Source organism: Phaethon aethereus, assembly GCF_964289735.1.
Source record: "Phaethon aethereus genome assembly, chromosome: 6".
Classification (NCBI taxonomy): Eukaryota; Metazoa; Chordata; class Aves; order Phaethontiformes; family Phaethontidae; genus Phaethon; species Phaethon aethereus.
The window spans coordinates 27,708,613-27,729,721 of NC_138580.1; the positions used below are offsets into that span (position 1 = coordinate 27,708,613).

At 37.0% G+C, this 21,109-nt stretch overlaps 1 protein-coding gene across 1 annotated transcript in view; it reads right to left on the bottom strand.

Moving 5' to 3' along the window:
• The window catches only part of PDE1A (phosphodiesterase 1A), a gene marked incomplete at its 3' end in the record, with an annotated part of 42,220 nt that extends 23,981 nt beyond the window's left edge, over positions 1–18,239 (bottom strand). Inside the window, exons 1-8 of the mRNA XM_082001706.1 lie at positions 18,057–18,239; positions 17,529–17,595; positions 16,473–16,589; positions 14,949–15,089; positions 10,080–10,180; positions 7,393–7,518; positions 1,195–1,296; positions 955–1,075 (exon numbers count right to left, since the gene is read on the bottom strand). Coding sequence (XP_081857832.1) covers positions 955–1,075; positions 1,195–1,296; positions 7,393–7,518; positions 10,080–10,180; positions 14,949–15,089; positions 16,473–16,589; positions 17,529–17,595; positions 18,057–18,142 — 861 coding nt within the window. The 5' untranslated portion in view covers positions 18,143–18,239. The remainder of the gene's footprint in view (positions 1–954; positions 1,076–1,194; positions 1,297–7,392; positions 7,519–10,079; positions 10,181–14,948; positions 15,090–16,472; positions 16,590–17,528; positions 17,596–18,056) is intronic.
• Positions 18,240–21,109: the final 2,870 nt, after the last annotated feature.

Sequence of the window (21,109 nt, forward strand, 5' to 3'; positions counted from 1 at the left end):
CCGTTTTTCCAGTACTACCCAACTGATTTGAAAATGTCAGCATATAGCAAAAAATTATAATCACGATGAGCAAGACATACACTGTTCCACTGCTCCGTTATCTGTATTAACCATTTTAAAAACCTGTGTATGACTGTAGGAACTGTGTAATACCTACACTGGATTTTTGTTATCAATTGTACTTCAGTAACGGTTATGTTAAAAATGTGCAATGGTCACCAATATGCATTACAGGGAGAGTATTCCCCCTTTGGAGAAATGTTTTTTTTTTCACCTTCTGAGGTGAGTAAAAAAATGACAGCAGTTACACCAACACCTACTGGGCTTTCTCTTTGAATTCAGTATCCCACAGAAGTGAAAAGACTTTCACAAAGGTGTGTCTTCATTTTCGTTTTAGGATATATGGCCACAGCATTAACAGGATGATACTGTCTATCCTCTGGCTTTGGATAGGCTGTTATGAAAGCAAAACCTTCATATCTATGTGGTATATGCATGGCAAGCACTGGCAAGGAAAAGAAATAGGAAGGCTTTCTGAAATGTGAAATGGAGACTAACTTTTTGCCTTCTTTGCTGAACATGAATTCTTCCTATTTTCAAGTCCTTCATCCTACCCTGCTGGTACTTCTTTTTAACTCAAAGCATATATAAATCTCTGTCTACAGAATGAAAACAGCTTGACAAGTTATATTATTATTGAAACAAAAAAAAATGCTACAACACTCAGAATACTGGTATCAGCTGAAAGAGATATAGAGCTATAAGAATTTCATCTTATTCATGCACATAAAAGTTGAATTAATGTCAGTGGTATGAAGAGTACGGAATATATGCTCCTGACTATCATTGTCAATCACAACCAACAGCACCCTTGCTGGTAGACTTACAAAAAGACTTAATTGTGTAACCATTGCTTCTTGAACTAGATCTATTAAAAGATTTTAAAAATGGCACCTGTCGAAAAAATTCTTCCATCAGGGCCATGGTCCACCGGTAGTGCAGTTCCCAGGATTTTGCTGGATGGCTTATGTCTGCTGCATGTAGAATCAAAGACATGGCTTTGGCTTTGTCTACCCTGTCAATTCAAGGACATGCTCCAATTATCTCAAAACAAAAGCAACTATTTAAATTCTTTTCTTGTACACGAGCTCGTTGAAAGACTATAGATAATGAACAGAATGGAAAATAACCTACCCTTCTGTCTGCTGCAGGGTATGTCGCATCGTTTTAATTTGTTGAAAATGACCCGACATATCTGTAGACAAGACCATTTCAATGACCAAGCTACGCAACTCCCTAAGAATAATTAAAAGCAAAATGACTTGATTACAATTCATTTATTCTATGTGAGGTACATTTGTTTAAGCAGTACTTGTTACTTTATAACTTTCTAAACAACATCACGGGGTTTATTACGTTTTAAAAAGCATTTAAATAAATTATTAACAACTTGAATGTTGTATCCTAAAGGGATTCTGTGAAAGAAATGTACTTCAGAAAATGCACTCTGCAATCATTATTTCAGAGTCACACTGTTTTGAAATTCGTCTTTTCTAGTGTAAAAACTAAAATTACATGCAGTTCTGTCACCCATTGTAAGTATTTCCTTATTTTTCCAGCAGTAGAGTATTAAAAAAAACAGTTGGTCTCTGGGCTTACCACCACACAAGAGGATATATTTGTGTCTTTTATTACCACCCTCATATTAGTGCAGAGCAGACATAACACTAAACTTAGGAAGAAGGCTGTGAAAACACTCAGAAGAGCAAGAGATCTGAAACACTGTCAGCATTACACCAATAGACGAATATTATGACAAACTAGCACTCATCTCAAAAATACCTTAATGCCTCTTTCATGAATCAGAACAAGTTTGAGATTTATAATTTATCTATATCTTGGTATTACGGTCAGAGATGTTAGCTTGTCCATCAGCTTTCTATTAAATGAATATGAAAATAGTAAAACATGAATCATGTAAAAACGTGTATTAATTCTTATCGTATATGAAAGTACATTCATTTTGTCAACAATAATTAATGATTTGGAAAATTCTGTTTCCTTGATGTAGACAGATTGTATATAGACCATGTAGGAGTCTACTGGGTCTTTTTTTACATGCTTTTTAAATGGCCTAGGAGGATTTATGTGCTAGTGTTGCTTACATGTATATCAGGGACAATTCACCACATTACATCTTTGATTATGTAGCATATGTCTTCATGAGCACATCCACAATCTTAAGGATGTCCACGTACCAATTACAACAGTAGAATCCTACTGTTGTCATTCTCTCTGATCTTTCATATCGTATTCATATCTTTGATTTACTTAACTTATGCATTTTTTTCAAAGGACTATGTTTTAAATGGGTAAATTGCACTTTTCTGTAGGGCTGCTAGAATAGTTTATTATAAAAACTATCAAGACTGCTTTTGAGCCAAATTAATTGCATGTTTAAGCTGATACTCCTCATTGGTTTTTTGGTGTATTTATTCCTGATTTGCTTTGATGTAACTGGATAAAGACTTGATCCTCTCACTTCCACTCAATAATATGCAGCCATAGCAACTTGCGTTTTAGAAAATGCTTTACCTTATCTGACCTCATAATAAGATACTAATTAATTTTCATCCCAACTGTTCCTCCTCCACATTGCTTTGAAACTGTACCCTTCAAACACAGCCAAACCCATTGGGGAAAAAAAAACCCACAAAAAACCCAAACAGCTAACACTGCATGAAAACTGAGGGCTCTGCATCATAAAACCCTGTTGTTTGTAAGACTGAAATAATTATCACTTCCCCTTTCTACGGGAGATCTTCCTAGGAACGTTCCCATGTCTGAACTTTTAAGAGTAATCAGAAATAAGCTCAGCCCTACTACAAAAGACACACAGAGAAGCAAAATGCTACTTCCAGTTTACTCACACTGTCATGGCAGCAGACAAACCCTAATTCTTAGCTCCATCACCGGAATAAGGATCAAACAATGTAGCACTGTCCTCCTCACACACTTGTGAAGATTTCAGGTCCCTAAAAAGCTGCCTAGCAGCAAAGGAGAGGCTCTCCACCCATAATCTGCAGCTGTTTCCTGCCTGCACCCCCATCCATCATCAATAGAGGGGTGGAAAAATGAGAACTGATGGGGAAATGTTAAATAAATCACTATTAGAGCTACGAATGCTCAGTCTACTGCCATTGCTCAGAAAGTTATTCTTGGACTTAAGCCATTCCCAAATTGTTTCCCAGGGAAAAAAGACCATCTCAACTTCCATATTGAAGGAGAGCTCAGCCAGTCTCATAGGTAACTCCTGGACAGAAATCTCTGCCCACTTCATTAAGTGGTCCACAGCTACAGGCATCAAGATAATACAGTTAGCATTGCTTGTGCTGCCATGGAAAAAAAGATACATAGGTGTTGTTGTCTTTAGTTCTATGATGGGAAGTGGTAACAGTACTCACATACAGCGCATAGCATTTTTTTGGGGCCCACAATTGGAAGATCACTGGTTTTGAGTATACAATCTCCATTTTTCTTAAGTAAACTGTCATGTCCTGTGCTGTCATCCTTTCTTAACCCTCCTATATCCATACATCCTATGGATAGGATATTATAAAAAAAAGATGCAAGATGATGTGAAAAAATGACATGAATAATGCTGTAATAAACAAGAGACGAGGAGTAGCACATGAATTTCTTGGAAAAGTAGTTAACCAATAAACAGAAACCAGCTTTACCTGGATTTGTCTGTGACAAAGACATTTAGTCAGCTTGAAACTAATGAAAAAATGCAGGAACAGGCTAAAAACAAGAGTAAAACTTGTTTTTAAGTAAAGTTTAAGAGTAAAGTACAAACTTTGTAAGAGTAAAAACAAGTTGGGAACTGAAGACAAAAGGTCCATCTTGCAAGTTAGAGCAAACTTGATTTCTCAGACAGAAGACTCCCAAGTGAATTTGTGAAAGAAAAGCTGTTCATTATGCAGTGTATATAATGTATATTGTTTTGTTGGTGTTTTTTATATAATCAGGCAATATATCGTTGTATGCCTTATGACTGGAATGATTTGAGACATTAATACCACCTGACAGCCTATAACTGTTGACGTGACACATGGGGTGCTAGAACACCAGAAGCCTGGTAAATCAAAGGAGAAATGGGGACAAAAAGGGATCCCTCCTTAGTTATTTAGGGATGCTAAGTGGGAGAAACAAGACAACATGGAATACTGGAATATATTTTCAGAGTTGAGAAAAGAGTGAAAAATAACTATGAATGTCACATGCGTTATCCACAAAGGACATCTTCATCAGAATGCTGGCAGTGTTTCCTGCTCAGACCCAAACCCTATGTTTTAAACTTAATTGAAGCTGACAGTTTATTAGTGCATTTATCTTCTTAACGTTAACATGTAGAAAAGAAAATGTAGTACTATAAAGTCACTCTCAGTCATTTTGCTTCAACTCGCTGAAATAATTAGCAGAACCACAGTTTAAATAGGCAGAGGTATTAAACTTTCAAAAAATGAAATCGCTGCAACTCAAGAAAACAGATCTGACAGTAGTAGAGAAATTAATCAGTGCCAGGACGTACATTAGAAAGTTGAACAAATTATAATTTCAATTTACTGCCAATTTGAGTCAGTGCAAACTTCAAAACTGTTAGTCTAATAGCACGAATTTCAGTATAGATCCAAGAAGTTCACTCTAGTAATACCTAGGAAATTGAAGAGCCTCTGTCGAGTGGCTAACAGATCTGTCATTACACCAATGAGCAACAGTATCTGATGACAGGGTAACGGGTATTTTTGGATATTAGAAACGAATACCAGGAAACCATCATTTCCATGACTGACCCTCTAACTTCAGTATCAGACTTCAACAGGTGGTGCAGGTTCTCAGACTGGCACTTTGGAAGTTACCAGTTGTTTGAAAGTACAGACTGTAATTGCCTAGCTAAGTGACAAAACATGGAACTGAGTGTACTCATTTAGTTGCTGCAGCTTATTAGTCAGTTCATACATCTCTTCTAATTTGTTCTGAATAGCCCCAACAAGAGGCCATAAATTCTATTTTCTCTGGTTGCAAATCCTACCAACTTCAAACTGGCTGCATATAATTGTGGACTGGATCTGTGCAACCACTGTATACAAAAAAAATTCACAAAACTAAAATAAAATCCTCCAGGAAATCAAAATTGGGTTACAGCAAGAGAAGATTGAAAAGCAAACACACCTAGCCTGTGATTGAGCAACTTCTGAAGAAACATGGTAGTTTATCACAGGTTCAAACACCACAGAGAAATTAAATACAACAGAAGTTAGAGCAAAGGTTCCATAATATAAAGAAAAAGAACTGTGGGAAGACCAAGACCGAGCAATGCAGAGAAGAGCGTGCTTCAGAAATGTGAAGGCAATCTATCACATTCCTCCCTTTATTCTGTTGCAGTCCATCAGAACGATGCACATACGTGTCACACCTGGAAACCATATGCTCCTCTTTCCATTGAGAAATACTTTCTTTCACAGGAGTTTCCATCCTATCACTCTTTTCCCCAGTGACACAACAGAAGGGAACCACTTGGGTGCACTACACTAGCCGGCAGCCAGATTTCTGTCAGCTGGAGCAACTGCATGTTGCTGCAAGGATTCCCAAACTAAGCTCCTTTATGGTGGTCTCCAGTGATGAAGGAGGGAAGCACGTAAGTGCCTTCAGGTCATCCTTCATCCAGTTCTGAACTGAAATTCAACTGAAGAAGATCTGCTCCTTTCTACCTGGAAGCATTCTCTGATAGGACACAATATGAAACAACACCACTTCAAAAAAACATACTCAAGGTAACAAGTTTGAAGATTTGAAAATCATTACCTCTCTACAATGATGGTTTTAAGAGACAGAATACCAGCCTCTGATGGCTGTCTACCAGCACAATCACTTTCTCCATACTCAATAGCTAGGACAAGCGAAAATAGGGTCAGAGAGACCTATCAGCCCCAAAACTATCAGGCCCAAAATAGTTCCAAGCAGAGCAAGGCTGACTCACGTTGGCAGTGAAAATCTAGGTGTATATGACAATTATTGCTGAAGTTTACAATCTGTGATTCTGTGATACTTCCAGAGATCTTTCTCCGGAACTAAATTTACAACACAAACCTTATGATAACTAAATCCAGATCAGTATCCTCAGAGAAAAACTATTTTGTAAGAATTAAAAAGCGTATACTTCCTCTCTCACTTTGTACTAAATAAAAAATTAAAAATGCTTTAATATTAAGGGTTTTGGAGTAGCTACAGAAAAATAATGAATTGAAAACCAAAAGGGTCAGCGGACTTACATTCAATAAATGCTTTATTTAGGGGCGTTCTGATGGTGTAGATAAGTAAAATCATGTAACTCTACCATGTAAAACAGTCCTTCATTTTTAAATATACACCACAGCAAAATTTGATCTGACATTCACATATTCCTTCATAAATGTATAGTTTTGTGAAAATATAAGTAAAGCAGAGTATAGCTTTGTTATTCATGGTGGCATCATTCACAGTGGGACTCGTTCCTGGAAGCAGAACATCTCCCTCTGACTTCACAGTCCTCCTATTTAAAAGTTCTTTTTAGGAATGCTGAATAATAGCTATGTTTACAGAAACACACAGAAGACTCATTTTAAGTGCTATACGTCGCTATCAAAGATATACAAAAATATCATGTCCTTTCTAATAATGGAGAAAGTGTTATCTCTAACACTTGTTCATTTTGGTCTTACAGGTCTTAATATTTGTGACATACCAATTATGAACCTGATTCTTTTAGCTGGCCAAATTTTCCTCAGGAATTACACTAAAATTAAGAATAATAATAAAAAAAAGATACTTCTGTAGTGCTTCTGAGTCTTCATTATTTTTGGACCCTGCAGATAACTAATTTTTTAATGCTTAATCAAGATGTGACTATGCTGTGCTATGTTGCACAGCAGAAGTCCCAAAGGCAGTAGTGCTCAAGCTAGCAGCAGAGTGTGACTCTGTATTGAGGTTTTAATCCACTGTTAGATAAAGGTAACCCAGATCAAAAGGGGCAGCACGGTGGTTTTGATGACGGCTTTGATGTGGTTTGAGATGGATGAAGAGCCATCTCATCTAAGACACTGTCCACACAGTCCAACACTGTGCCTCAAAAATGCACAACCTCACTTGGAAAATTATACGGAGTCTCCCAAACAGTACTTCTTTACACCACAGCAGCTTTCCCTAAACTCTAAATAACCATTACGCTTTCCAGCACCAAAGTTTCTTCCTGTAATTTGAACTCTTAAAATAGACTCTACAGGGAAGGCCTCATGTTTTTTACTATTTTTAAATACTGAAATTAAGTTTGAATGTCACAGTAGGTCTTACCTCCAGTCATCTTTGGTTAAATTTGCCAGGATGTTCATCTCTTCTTCTTGCATGAGTCTATAAGCAGCACTTACATGATGATTTTCAAGAACAGAACGATCATTGTATAATATTGCAACATCTGACCTAGTGTTAAAAGAAAAAGGCAGAATTTGCAATAGCATCCTGGTGATGGCACTGGGGAAAGTAGGACTGTGCATTCGCTATGAGAGCTACTGACTATATATCAAACTATGTTTATTTGTTCGTATTGTAAATACTGATAAAGTTTCCATCCTAAATGCATTTAAAAATATCATTATACCATTGTATATACTGTTTGTGGGAAAGTTATACTTTTAAATCTGTAATATTTTATTTATATAACTGACAAAAATTTGTGAGGAGATCTTGAGTTTCTTGACTGTAGATAGGATTGTAGAGCCACGGAAGTGCTCTAATTAGGCTACTCAACAGTTGGTTTTGGCCATACGACCATTTAAAATGCAATGCATTCACCAACAGAGGGGGCTCCAGACATAGCATGGGTATTAAGAAATTACTACTCCTGTTCTGAGAGAGGTGCTTTGGCCCATGTCACTCATAATCAGAAGGAGCTGTAAATAATAAAATATTTTAAAACTTCAAATTCCTATGTTTTAAATGAATGTCATCTTTTGTCAGAAAAATAGCCAAACCTTGAGCCTCATAACAAAGGAATGGAAGAGATGCTAAGCTGAAATTTGATTACATTCAAGTGCTTCCTAACGCCAGACCCTTACCATAACATTAGCACCCACGACAGTATCTTTTCCCCCTTAATTAAAGACTAACCCACAATACCAAAATTACATACAGATTTTCACAAATTTTGATTTATCATACGTAGTTTCAAACTTCATTAATTCAAGAGGAATTTTTTTCACCAAGACATGAGTTGGCTTGCTAAGCAACCTTGGGTCTCCCCTCTCTGCTACACTTTTGTTCTGACAAAACTATTGCCGAGTATTTCAATTTGGTTAACTGAAAAGTCTGTACTAGAGAAAGGTGTGATGATTTAGCAGCGCAGCTTACTATGATATTAATAAGGTAAATTCAACCTGTTGTTCTGTTGAGCAATAATATATATTCAGTGTAACCAGCCACATGATACCACCAGATATGATACCAAGGAATCTAAAAAATTAAAATTGGAAACTTTATTTAGAGGGAACAAACCATAACCTACCTAAATAATGAATATGTTTACATCCATTATCATACTAACATAATGTGAAAATCTGTGATTTGCCAATCACACGTTTATGAAGCACACTTTGACCCATTAAGCTACTTATGGCTAGTTTTAAACAATGCTAAGATTTGCTATGACTACGACAGCCATTTCATCAGCTTTTCTCAGGCAAAAAAGCCTGAAATCACAGCCCTGGGAAGCCACATCAGGGCCAGGTTCCACTAGGAGGGAATAATGAGCTCAGTCACAAAACAAATACCTGTTTGCAAGTATGTCCAAGTAAAATTTAAAGGCTAAGAGCTTAATTAATTTTCCACTTTTACAATACTTCAGAGCGAAATATTAAGGACAAAAATAGAAAAGTAATATAAACTTGGAACAACAAACTGAAGTTTATTTTTAGCCAGGCTACGCTGAGGGAGAAAAGAATTATGTCTTTATTTTAGCTGCAGATCTAGAATTTGTTCATTATTGAAGGGCACATCTCGGGGCACAAGTATGTTATGGATTTAATTTAAATGTAACCATTGGGCACTTTATCTGTGTAGGTGAACGCGAGGATGCTTCTGTTCAAAATAGTAGTATTTCTAGCACAGAGCTGTTTTGTTACAATATGCCAGTGCTTTGCTGAAATTCTTTTTTCAAGAGCAGGTAAAGCAGACTCCTCAACTGAGGATACTAAAAACAAAGTATAGTCTAGCATCAGAGAACAAAAAGATGCTTTGTACTAGGCTAAGTATCAGGTGTACCATTTATCACCCAGTAATGGATTGGTCAGTGTTTTCCTTCAATAAGCTGAAAATATTTTAAGGGAGAGAGGTATATGCCGTTGTTCTGGACCAGAGGCTAGGATGACACGCTGCGCCTACATGAGAATACAGTTAGCCCGACTTTCAAACTGGATTTCTTTCCAGATTTCTTTTTGGTAACTACTGCAGATGCTGTTAAAACATGCTAGGAGAGGACTTTCTAGAAGGATTTCTAAAGCTGTTCTTCAAGGTTTCTCCCTCTGTAGTAGGACCTTGTAAGTTTAATACACAACTTGAAACAACATGTAGCACCTGAAGTGCAGACACATTGCTGAAAGCCAAGTGGTATTATTCTGGGGACACTGTGGAAGAAATTTTTGAGTCAAAAGTATCAGAATTCAACTGAGCGAATAGAGGGGTGAGGGGGTTTTAAGTCCATGTCCTGAATCTTTTTGAAATCTCTTTTGACATATCAGCTGCAAAATATAATGATTTCAAACACTATGGAGCTAACTCCTTAGTCTTCCATACTGTCTTTGTTCATGTGAGCAGTCCCATTAACTGTACAGAGGTCACGGAAGGAATTTGTAAGGTCAGGAATGACCTGGCTACTTCCTGGCTGTGTCAGTGAGAGGTATGAAACAGTTCAGACTAATGAACAGCAAATACCAGATGCAATGTGGAGATATGCCCAGATATGACACTTAAGAGAGCACTCTGCTTACCTTGTCTGAATATGAAAATTGTTTGTGGTCCCAGTATGTTCATAATCATGGATGGCAGCTGCAAAGATCATTGCTAAAATTTCCAGTTCTGTGAGCCAGTGCTGGTAAATGAAAAACAAATCTTAGTCATATTTTCTATAATAGCCTAATTCAGATTAAACACTACCATACTAGAAATGTTTTGCATTACCTTCACCTTAAGTAAACTTCATTCTTATCTTACTCCAGGTAACTATATATTCATAACACTTCAGTATTATAGAGTAAAATAACTCCTTGTACTTATGATTTCTCTAAGACCAAGGTAACGTCCTTATGGTCACTAGCAAAGTAAATATTGGCAGCCAAAGAAGTTATTAAGATAATTATATGGTATACTTTGTAGCTGTTTTATATAGGAAGCATCTAATCTGCTAGCCCATGCATGGCACTTGCCAAATTATGGTATATTCACCTAAAAATTCGATATGAAGTTAAGAATTTATAATTTCTCTTTTAGTGAATAATATATACAGTTCATAATAAATTCGAGGTACAACATCAGTATTAACTATATTTTATCAGTGTATATAGCACTAAAATGAAGCTCATGGGAGTTTTTTCTGTTCTAAATTTTATCATACTTTGTACTAATGCAAAAAAAGGAGTGCATAAGGCTAGTATACAGTCACACAGAACAAAAGGTAATACAGGTCATGTATATAAAGTAATGCAGACCCTAGAGTTTCGTGCACTTTTATACCTTTTGCTAATTGAGGCTGTTCTGTGTCACTTGGTTTGTAAAATAACCTCTGTTATTTTACCTTTCAAGTTCTATTCCTTGAATGATAAATCACCCTTCAGGAGAAAATTTACTCCATCTAAAAACGGGGCCAGAAAAATCATATGATATTTAACCCCTCCAGTCATAGGACTGGTTAAGTCAAATACCAGTCAAGCCTTTCCATACATATTTCAGATTTTTTTAGTGTAGAAGTAAGCTTCTGTACTAAAGGATCGAAGGATGACCTCATCCTTATGCACCTATATATTCACATACATGTGTATGAATGGATATAAGATGTGTAAGCTGCCAGAAGTAGTATGAACTGCCAATAGTGGTACTTCTTTCAAAGAAGAAAGAAAACAGTCAAGATTCGTAAGTAATCTGAGAATAATTAAATAGGACATTCAGCGACAAAATAAGACTGCTGAGGAACAACAAGTACTGACTGTTGGTGAAGCAGTATAGATTTAAAAAGGTCACAACAGAGGAATGAGAATGTACTGTAAGCAGTTCTAAAAATGGAAATCATGACCTTCATCGCATCGTGTGTCACAAGAAACAGGCCATGACCAGTCCTGGCTTTCACAATGTTTTCAACATACCAAGTAGAATAGAAACCCAGAAATTATTAGTAACTAAAACTAATCATAAACTTTTTCCTTAAGATGCCTTTTCAAAGATCAGCTTTTTTAGTAACCAAAATAGCTGCTAGATAATGCGTTTATAAGTAGAGGAGCATTCCTTACAAACAATATCTATGGGCTACACAGAAACTTCATACGGCACTACGAGAGAGCAAGCATTCTAGAGACTATAGCTGTACAGTCAAAATTCAGATTAGTATTCAAATGAAAGAATTAGAGAACTAGTTTAGCTAAAGGATTTCTAAGGAAGCAGGGGAAAGCTCTTAAAAGAGACAGTGTTTTTCTCAAAGGAAGAGGGAAAAGCAGGTATCTGGAGGTCTGCAAGACTGCAAAGAGCTGGAACCTGCTTCCCTCCTGGAAGATACTATGCCATGCAGGTGTAACACCTATTGGAAAAGATCTCTTCTATTGAAAGATGTTTTCCAGTATTATAAATATGCTTAATGTAAATAGGTACAGTTCTACTTTTCATGAACTCTGGCTCAAACTATTTTTTTTAAACAATCATGGATTAAAAAATGAGTAAGAAAGGGAGTCTCACAATGCACTTATTGACAGTAAGACATTTTTTCCTTTAGTTTGAGCAATACAGGTACGTGGGAGGAGAAAAGGGATGGTGGGAAGATGATCGATGACTCAAAAGTTCTTTACAAGATGTATTCCCTGGGACTTGTATTCTTAAATCTTTATAAAAATGAAGACTTCATAAATGCAAACTTGAGTTATGTATTTCAGTCATATCATCTGGGATTTAATCTCTTGGGAAGGTTAATGGATTGTGTGCCATCTGTGATATCTAACTTTCTAACACATTGATCTGAGGTGGCTGGATCTGGTTTCTTAAGATAGACTTCTGGAAAATACAATGATGATTTTGTTTCTTTAAATGTGACTCTGAATACGTATTACTCTTCGCTATAATCTCTCTAAAGTCTTGTGGAGAAGCATAAACTCTGACCAGCCAAATGCTGAAATATGTCTGTTTTCAAGGTGCCTATAAAAGATACAAAATGTATGACCTCAACAACAGGAATCATGAAAAGGATTTTCTAAAACCCAGCTTTTTGAAACATTTGCTTCAGTATGTCTTTGAGAAGTGAACAAGGAAGACAGCGATTCTTTGCAAGATTTCTGAGTCTCTATCAGTTCTTTAAGATACAATGAAAGCACAAGGACTTCAAATCACATGCCAATCTGCAAAAAACACACAGGAATTTGATATAGAATTGCATCAAATTGACTCCAATCCAATTAGAAGATACAGCAGAGTTAAAAGAGGCATTACAATGCATATGCTTTAAAACTCTTAGCTTGAGAAGCAAACTTGAAATTATTATTCTGCAGGGTTCTGTAGGGTTAACCAGGCAACTGGAAAAAAACCCCAACAAGTTAAATAGCACATTTGTGTGATACTGATGTGTTCTCAAACTGCAAATGACATTTTGGGACAGAAACACTTTGCAAGCTGCAGAATCACCAGGCTTCTTTCAAACGTTGATTTCTATAAATGCTCCTTCTGCCTGGCAAGCTACATCTGTTTGAAGGCACTCTTGACTAAGTGTTGTCCTAGTTAGATATCTTTCCAAGAACCTTCCAATATCATAATTCAGCAATTCAAATGTGAATATTTAAAACCTACCCTAATTTTATAGGAATATTTTGTAGCAGCATTGCAACATTAATGAGGTTTTACAGCAAAGTAACAGCAATAAAGTCTAAGCTTTTCTGAAAATAGTTGCTCAAATCACATCAAAGTGCAGTTGCAAGGTTAAGATGCTAATATGTAACACGAGTTGGAGAGGCCGCCTCATTCTCCTGTGCACCTGGTGGAATAGCAGATATTCAAATACATGTTCCTGCATTCAGCATTCACAGATACACAAAGTGTGTTGCAAAGTTGTTTAATCAATGGCTAAACATCCCAAACTGACTAGGACAGCTCTGGAAGTTGGAACCTTGTCCTGGCATCACAAAGAAAATCTGGATGCTATTGTCTTTTTTGAAGCAGGGGGGGCACAGCTACAATGGGCCAAAGGGATGTTTATAATGTATAATACAACAAAGGGATTTTCCTCCCTGTTAAGTTGCTGATCCAGGTGTATACCTGCAACAAAGACATGTCTCGCATCACTTAACGCTTGCAAGTGATCTTACAGCAAAAGACAAGGGCAGGATAGGAACCGTGATCTAATCTCTTCAAGTTTTTTCCTTTTATTCAAATATTATTTTGATAAGTGAACATCGTACACAACAACTTCGGTTTGGAGTCATCTTGGCAAGTGCTGTCCAGCCTATGCTTCAGTCTGATATGGAAGTCCTTTCTCAAGGAAACATCTCTATGTGAAAAGGAATCGTGGCTGGTGAAGACCTCAGGCTTCACTCTACAAGTAGTACTTGTGTTAAAATGTAGCTTTAAAAAATTGATGCCTAGAAGCAAAACACTTCCTTCAAACAGTAGAATCAAACACTGCAATGCCTACGGACTTGTTCTTGCCTCCACTGAAACAAATGGCAAAGCTTTCAGTGAGAAAAGGCTTAACAAAAGTGAATGACTGTCATTTATTGTGTATATATTGGAGCACAAACATCTAGACAGCCCTGAAATCTTCCATTCCAAAAATCTTACCGAATTGTTTCATGGCTCTGCAAACAGAAACCAGACACTATCATGTCCCACCTTTTTCTTTGTCTTTTTTTTTTTTTAAAGTGCATTCATAGTGAACACAAATCATCCAAATGCCATTGACAGAGATGTCCGTTTGCTTTTAAGTCAGTATTTACTTTTGTCTAGCAAGTGGATAGCGAGGACATTCCCACCGCTGGTTATTAAATCTAATATAAGCATTTAGAGTAAAAATGCTTGCACAGACTCACTTCAGTTCCCAAAGCAAATACTAAAAAATATTGGGATATTGCAATGGTGCAAGGCAAATGCAATTTCCTGCCTACTACAGGCACATACAGTATGCAAGAGCAGTCCTAAATAAGGTTAAAGTAAAAGAAAAAGCAACTGCTGAGTATTTGAGTAAGCCTGCACCGATTCAGTATATCTTTCAATGGCCAGGACCTCAACAGATACTAAAGCTTCCTTGCCTGATCACACCTCCCAGGCTCTGATGTGGAAGTGAAGAATTCTCACCTGCCCACTCCTGCAAATGTATCTCTTTTAGTATGATGTATGATATATAATACCCAAACCCAGGCAATGAAAAGCAAAAAGGGTTTAAGGAGGATTTTTCCTCTCTTTTTTTCCTCCTTTTTTTCCTCTGCATTAGGAGAGATCCAGCCTGGAAGAACTTTTAAAATAACATAAAGTTCACAGCCTGAAGGGTAGTTTGAAATCTCTCTCTGCACAATTTTCAAGGGAGCTTTTTCTTTAAGAAAAGACACATGTACACATTTAACCAAAACAGCAGAGTCTGAGAAATGAAGTAAACTGAACTTTGCAGTATTTCTTACCATGATACCAGTGTGAATCATTATGTAATGCACAGTTTGAGTAACATCAGCTGCATGGATCAAATTGTGATACGGATTTTTGTATTTGCTGTAACCAACTTCAAGAGCTTCAGCAAATGAAATAAGATTTGGAACAGGGATCTAGGAGGATGCAAAAAACAAAATAAATGGTTTTTTTCTGCAACAGCTGCAAAATTAATCATGCAATAAAAACCCCACAAATAAATATACTGTAGAATTAGGTAACAAATACCAGTAAAAATATTTAAAATGCAAAAGTCTAGTAGTACCTTACATGTATCAGGGAGTCTTCACACAATTCTTGTAGATGTTATCTCCCTCTTCATACACCATGCACAGCATGTGATTAGTGTACAAGAGACTGCAGAGCTACCAAATTGTTTTCAAGACAAGTCTGTCTGTCTGTACCAGGAACGTATACATTGCTCACATAATAAAGGCATGACATAGGATTATCTCCTTTTCTTCGCCAGTTTTACCTTGTCTGAGACAAAGTTTCCTTGAATCTGATAGTATGACTTTCCTTCCTTCTCCTCCTCCAGGCAAAGTACAGCTACTATCTAGTCCCATTTATTTTCCCATACAATGAGATGACACATTCCTTAATATTTTTTTCTCTATTTGAAGGCCCTGCAGGGTAAACAGTGGGACTAAGAATGGACTTAAGCCCACCGAGCCAGTAACATTGTGTATTTTCTGACTGTGGTGTTAATGGTAGCGCAGGTGTGGTTCTGACTTCAAGCACCTAGAGCTTGAAGGGAAAAACTTGATGGGAAAAACTGAGTCTGGGTTATCAGTTAAAATTAAAATGTTCAAACAAACTTCAGGGTGAGGCAGCCTCTTCGAAAGGTGCATGCAGTTTTGCAGTGGAGAAATTTTGAAACTATAATGAAACTGTCATTCGGTACTATTATAATGATAAATTTGGCATTTCGATCCATTTTTTACCTCAGCTTTTCAAAGCTGGTTGTCAGTACTCCGTATTGTATTGCAACACCTGCAAACACCATCGAAAACCAGCCTTCTCTTTATGTATCCCCAAGCTGGTTAGGAGAGGAAGGTTTAGCTGAAACCCCTGCACAGTGGTGGGCAACGTACTATGATCTAGACCACAAAAAAAGTACTTAGGAAATGACAGTTTTCTGCCTTATTAGGAATCTTTGTTCCATGAAGCTGGGACTTCAGTGCTGCTGAGTAAGTAGGCTGTAGGCATAATCTGTTTATTTAATGCTTACAGCATTTAGCTGCTCACCAGCAACATCCCATCCCAAACTGACTTGACATGGGTCCACACAGCTTTCCATTTTTTGGGTTGCAAAAAAATTTGCATGCTCTGGGTGAAGTTTCCATTTGGTAGAATTACTGGCATATTACAATGTTCGATTTGCCATATTCTTTGATATTCTGTACTGCACTGTACAACAAAAAACATTTCAAACATATCCTGGCTTTCTTGCATTTTAAACTTGACATACATATTTTTATTTATGGCTAGTTTCTGACCTTGAAACGGCTCAAAAGGTCGTATCGGGTAAACAGCTCATACATCATAAATTTCAGACTGTGCTCTCCACTTGCTTCATTTAGGGCAAATACGTCAAAAGACCATTTATCAACATCCTGTAGATGAGGGGAAAAGAAAAAAACATAAAATTTTCATCTGTTTAAGTAGGTTTCCAGTTAATCACTGGAAAATATATTTTGGGTTTTTTTGGAGGGAAAGGGGAGAGTTTGGTGATTTTTTTTGTCCAACTCTTTCAAACTCCTACTGTACATAATACATTAATGACTATTTCAATATTAACGATGAAAATAGTTGTGCCAGTTATTAATAAAATACTTGGAACATGACCTATGCAACTTTGTATGCTTCAAATTGAAGGCCGTAATCTTTCAAATTTAATCTTCTGCATACAAATTGTCTATAGAACCTCATGGAGCTAATGTGAGTATTGATCCTTTAAATAGGCTATTATGCAATGTCATTAACATTTCAGCCACATAGTGATGTTAGAATAATGTAACAGTGTTTGACTTTCAGGGGAAAAGGTGAGGTACTACATTCTCAAGAAATACCATTTTTTTAATTGCATACATAGCCATAAGAACTTTACTACTATAAAAGATAGTCTTTTGGGTGAACTACAGTAATGCCTAAATTCACAGCAAATACTCTACTTGTTCCATAAGCTGCAGCTTCTTTTGTTAGCTCTATCCCAATACTACTACTCCTTTTGCTTTCCTAAAAAGGAAACAAATGCTGCTGAGACACTGATTACCATATCACTGGGAGCTGATAAAACCATGTCTCACATTTCTATAAAACTTTCTCTACAAATTTCATGCTATTGCTCTAATAACGTCTAAATGAAGTCATAACTAATCAGTGAAACAATAAACAGAATCTATTTGTGAATTTTTAACTATTAATTTCTCTGTTCTGTAGTAATAACTATGGCTAAGGTATGTCCAGTAGAAAAATATATTAATTTCACTCTAAAAGTTACTAAACATACGTACAAATACATTCAAATTCCACAATGATTAAACTTATTTCACCTTAAATGTTACTAGCACTTCTGCTGGGTAAGCCAAACCAACCATGCTAGAAGTTCTTCGGTACATCCTAAAAGAACAAATAAAATATTAAGGAATAGCACTCCTTTAAAAAGTACTGGAACAATTTTTCTTTTTTTAATTCATTTTTCACAGTCTTTGAAATAATACTAAGCTATTTAAGGGTCTGATCCCAAAGATGATATAAATCTTTTTATGAACTTATTGAGAAAAGCCTCTCTGCTGGTATATTACTCTTCTATGCTGGTGCAGTCTTTGGTACATTTTAGTATAGAAGTTTAAGCGCCATAAAGTTCATTCCCAGAATTTTCCAAGTCCAAGCGGTTTCATTACAAATTTAGAGGTTTCATCTGTATTTCTGTATAGAAAAATAGAGTGATTTCAGAAATTGAAACCTAAATTCTTGCTCAAAGATTTGCTTTGGGTTCTTCCCACCACCTAAGGGATCTTCAATGACAGACACTGTGGTTAAATGCAGTACTTGCTGTAATAAGAAAACAAAGCTCCCACCTTTCTACAAAAATCCCAGCCTGAACAGCGTGCACAATGCTTCGGAATTTGGGCTTTTCTTCAGGTCTCCTCTTCACTATTCCCATCTCCCTTGTGAACGTAGAAGCTAACCAGTCCCGCACTTCCAGCGGGACCGAATCCGACTGGATATCGGAGAGCTCATCCTCTGCATCCAAAAGCTTCCTACAAAAAAATTAATACAAGATAACCGAGAAGATGGCAGACTGAAGCAAAAGGAATATGAACAGCTAACAAAAGTTAATGTAACAGGAGCAGAGGTCATCTGTAGAATTGACTCAGCACATCACTAAATACCTCCTCTGGTAGAAAAAAGGAGGCCACTAGGACGCTGGGCACAGCAGATATCTTCCCTCTCTCCCACTGCTCACTTTCCAGCAGGTAAAAGATATTCAAATGCAAGATATTCAAAGGCAAGTGAAGATCCTTCTACAAAGATGTCACTGCTCTGGTGGATTGAAGTGTAATCAATGAGATATAAAATCCTGAGGAGATGTCTAAAACAGTGGCTGACGTGAACATCTATAGAAAAAAGGGTTGCTGCTATAACTGACACCACCAGTGGTCCATCTGATCTGTCCTCCAAAATGCTACAAAAAGTGTTTTGGTATTTACATGCGAAGTAAATGACATTCCATAGCAATGCTATGGTGAATGCATTTCAATGAACACCCTGAATATATGGTCATCACGTTATTCCAGTGTAATAAAAGTTATTAAACAGAGTTAATTCCTTCTGTGCAGAGATCTGTATTCTTGTTGAAAGCAGTGAAAAAAAAACCCATAGCAGTAAAGATATTATACAGGTTTGATTGTAAGTCAGCTTTCAGAGTTCTTAGTTGTTCAAGAAGTTAGAAAAGTTATGTATACCTCTTGCAAACTAGAAAAAGGATTAAAAAGAAACTTCACTTCAACAAAACCGTATTGGAGAACATTAGTTTATTTAGAAGAAACATGTAACTAAATATTCTCTCAGCACTTCAATTCTACACTGCTATAAACCTACCAGGTATAGGAGCATAGCCTTTTTCTTGCTGTTACTTGCCCATGTCACTCAGTCTGCTGGGGTTTTCCAAGAACCAAATCTCTTAGTCAGATACCAAGTTGTCCTTCACGTAGTTATGCAAGAAACCCCAGATTTAGGATGACCCAAACATATGTAAAGCATGCCACCCTTTTAAAATGTTTGAATAAAAGTGGTACCAATTGAATTGCAGGCATTATTTGATTACATAGATCTATTTCGCTAGTGCTGCCTTTCTAAAACTGCTTGAGTTTGTGTGAATTGGACACAACGCAACGACGGACAAAGTATTTTTGAGTGTGATTTTCTTACCAGACAATCTGCTTGTCAAGTTAAAACTTGGGTTCCTTCTCCTGAGTGAACATGATTCCTAGGAAATGCATTTGGTGGAAATACGCTAACAGCATTTGCAGATGGGTATTTGGGAGAGGAAAATTATCACTTCCTTTTCCATTTTCATATTGTCATGTCTGCCACTGTCTTTTCTTTCTACTCTGTGGAGTCATCCCCCTGTTTGTGCACTCTCTCCTCATATTTATTCAGTGGCTCTTTCACACCTTTCACTTTCTCTGTTTCTCTTCCTCAACATTTTCAAAACCTTGCCTAATCCAGGTCTCCTCTGGCATATACAGGAATTGAGCACCAACATGGATGATGAAGAAAAGCCTGAATACAGTAACTTAGTTCAAAGGAATCCCCAGGTGAATCTAATACTAGCTGCAGGGTTATAGAAAGATGCCTAGTAGGAAGCATGATGCCAGAGGTGTTACATGAATTATTGGTGAAGAGTGAGCATACTGTATTTGTGCTCGTCTGCCCAGTTCTCAGTTTCAGCAGCTCATCTGGCTGGCAGCATATTCTGTGAGACTTTTCAACTGGGGTTTAAAAAACAATTCCATAAAATGCACCCAACACCACCACTGTTTACTGAAAGAACAGCAGAAATGTTCCTGTTTTTTAGGGACATAGAATTATCAGACCAGGAAGGCTCTTTAACACAGTGCAAGAGGAGCAGGATGGATAAGAATGATGAGATTTTCTGACAGGGGACACAGGCCAGAAGTCAGTAATTTATTTTGGAGAGGCAGGACTTTGTGTAGAGGAAAGAATTTAGGCAAATTATCTTGCAGAACTGACCCAAGGCTGAGACTGGCCATAGGTCAAAAGCTATAAATTGATTTTATTCCCTAAATTAAAAACTATGTTACAGTCCACTTAAATCCCTACTAGTCTAACACTGTTATTAAATATCCATGGAGAGATCAGTACATTTATATTTTTGAGGAATATTTGACGTTTGATATATTTGTAGTATAATCAGGAATAAGCCTTATAATCCCTAAAACATATTTTTGTAACTATTCCAACTGTTACTCAAATGAGATGAAATTATTCCAGCAATAGAAGGACCATGGGCATTAGGCTGCCTCAGAGCACGCAGCAGGAATATTCCACAACACTGTGTGGCACGAAGCAGAGCTCTGCATCAGTTTGCTACAGTCTGATGCAGATCTGAATCTGCGACCAAGTCCCAAGCTCTGCAGATATGAGCCGCTGGAGTCCAAATTAAGGCTAGCAAGACACACGGCAGCTTCTCTAATCTTTTTAACCATTCACTTGTAAAATAGGAGGATTACTCAGTCTGTAAATGATAGTAACAGGAGTTACTTTATGAAGACAGAACAGAGAAAACAGAATTTGAAAGAAGTGTTTACTTAACCAGTAATTTTCATGCGACCACGGCTCTCTGATGAGAGGTGACTGAACAGTGCGCTATGGGAAAGGAAGAGCTTCCGCGTCCCTGGTTCCTTCCTAAATAATGAGGAAAGCAACTGCAACGTAGAATTACGTTGTCAGCACAATCCTTCGTAAGCACAAGCTCTTACAGATCCCTCAACACATAACCCTACTAACTTCTCAAAAAGAATCCGGTTCTTTCAGAAGCCTAACTGAAACAACATTTAAGGAGAGGAAACAAAGGCTACTCATTCATCTCATAACTGTCTATTTT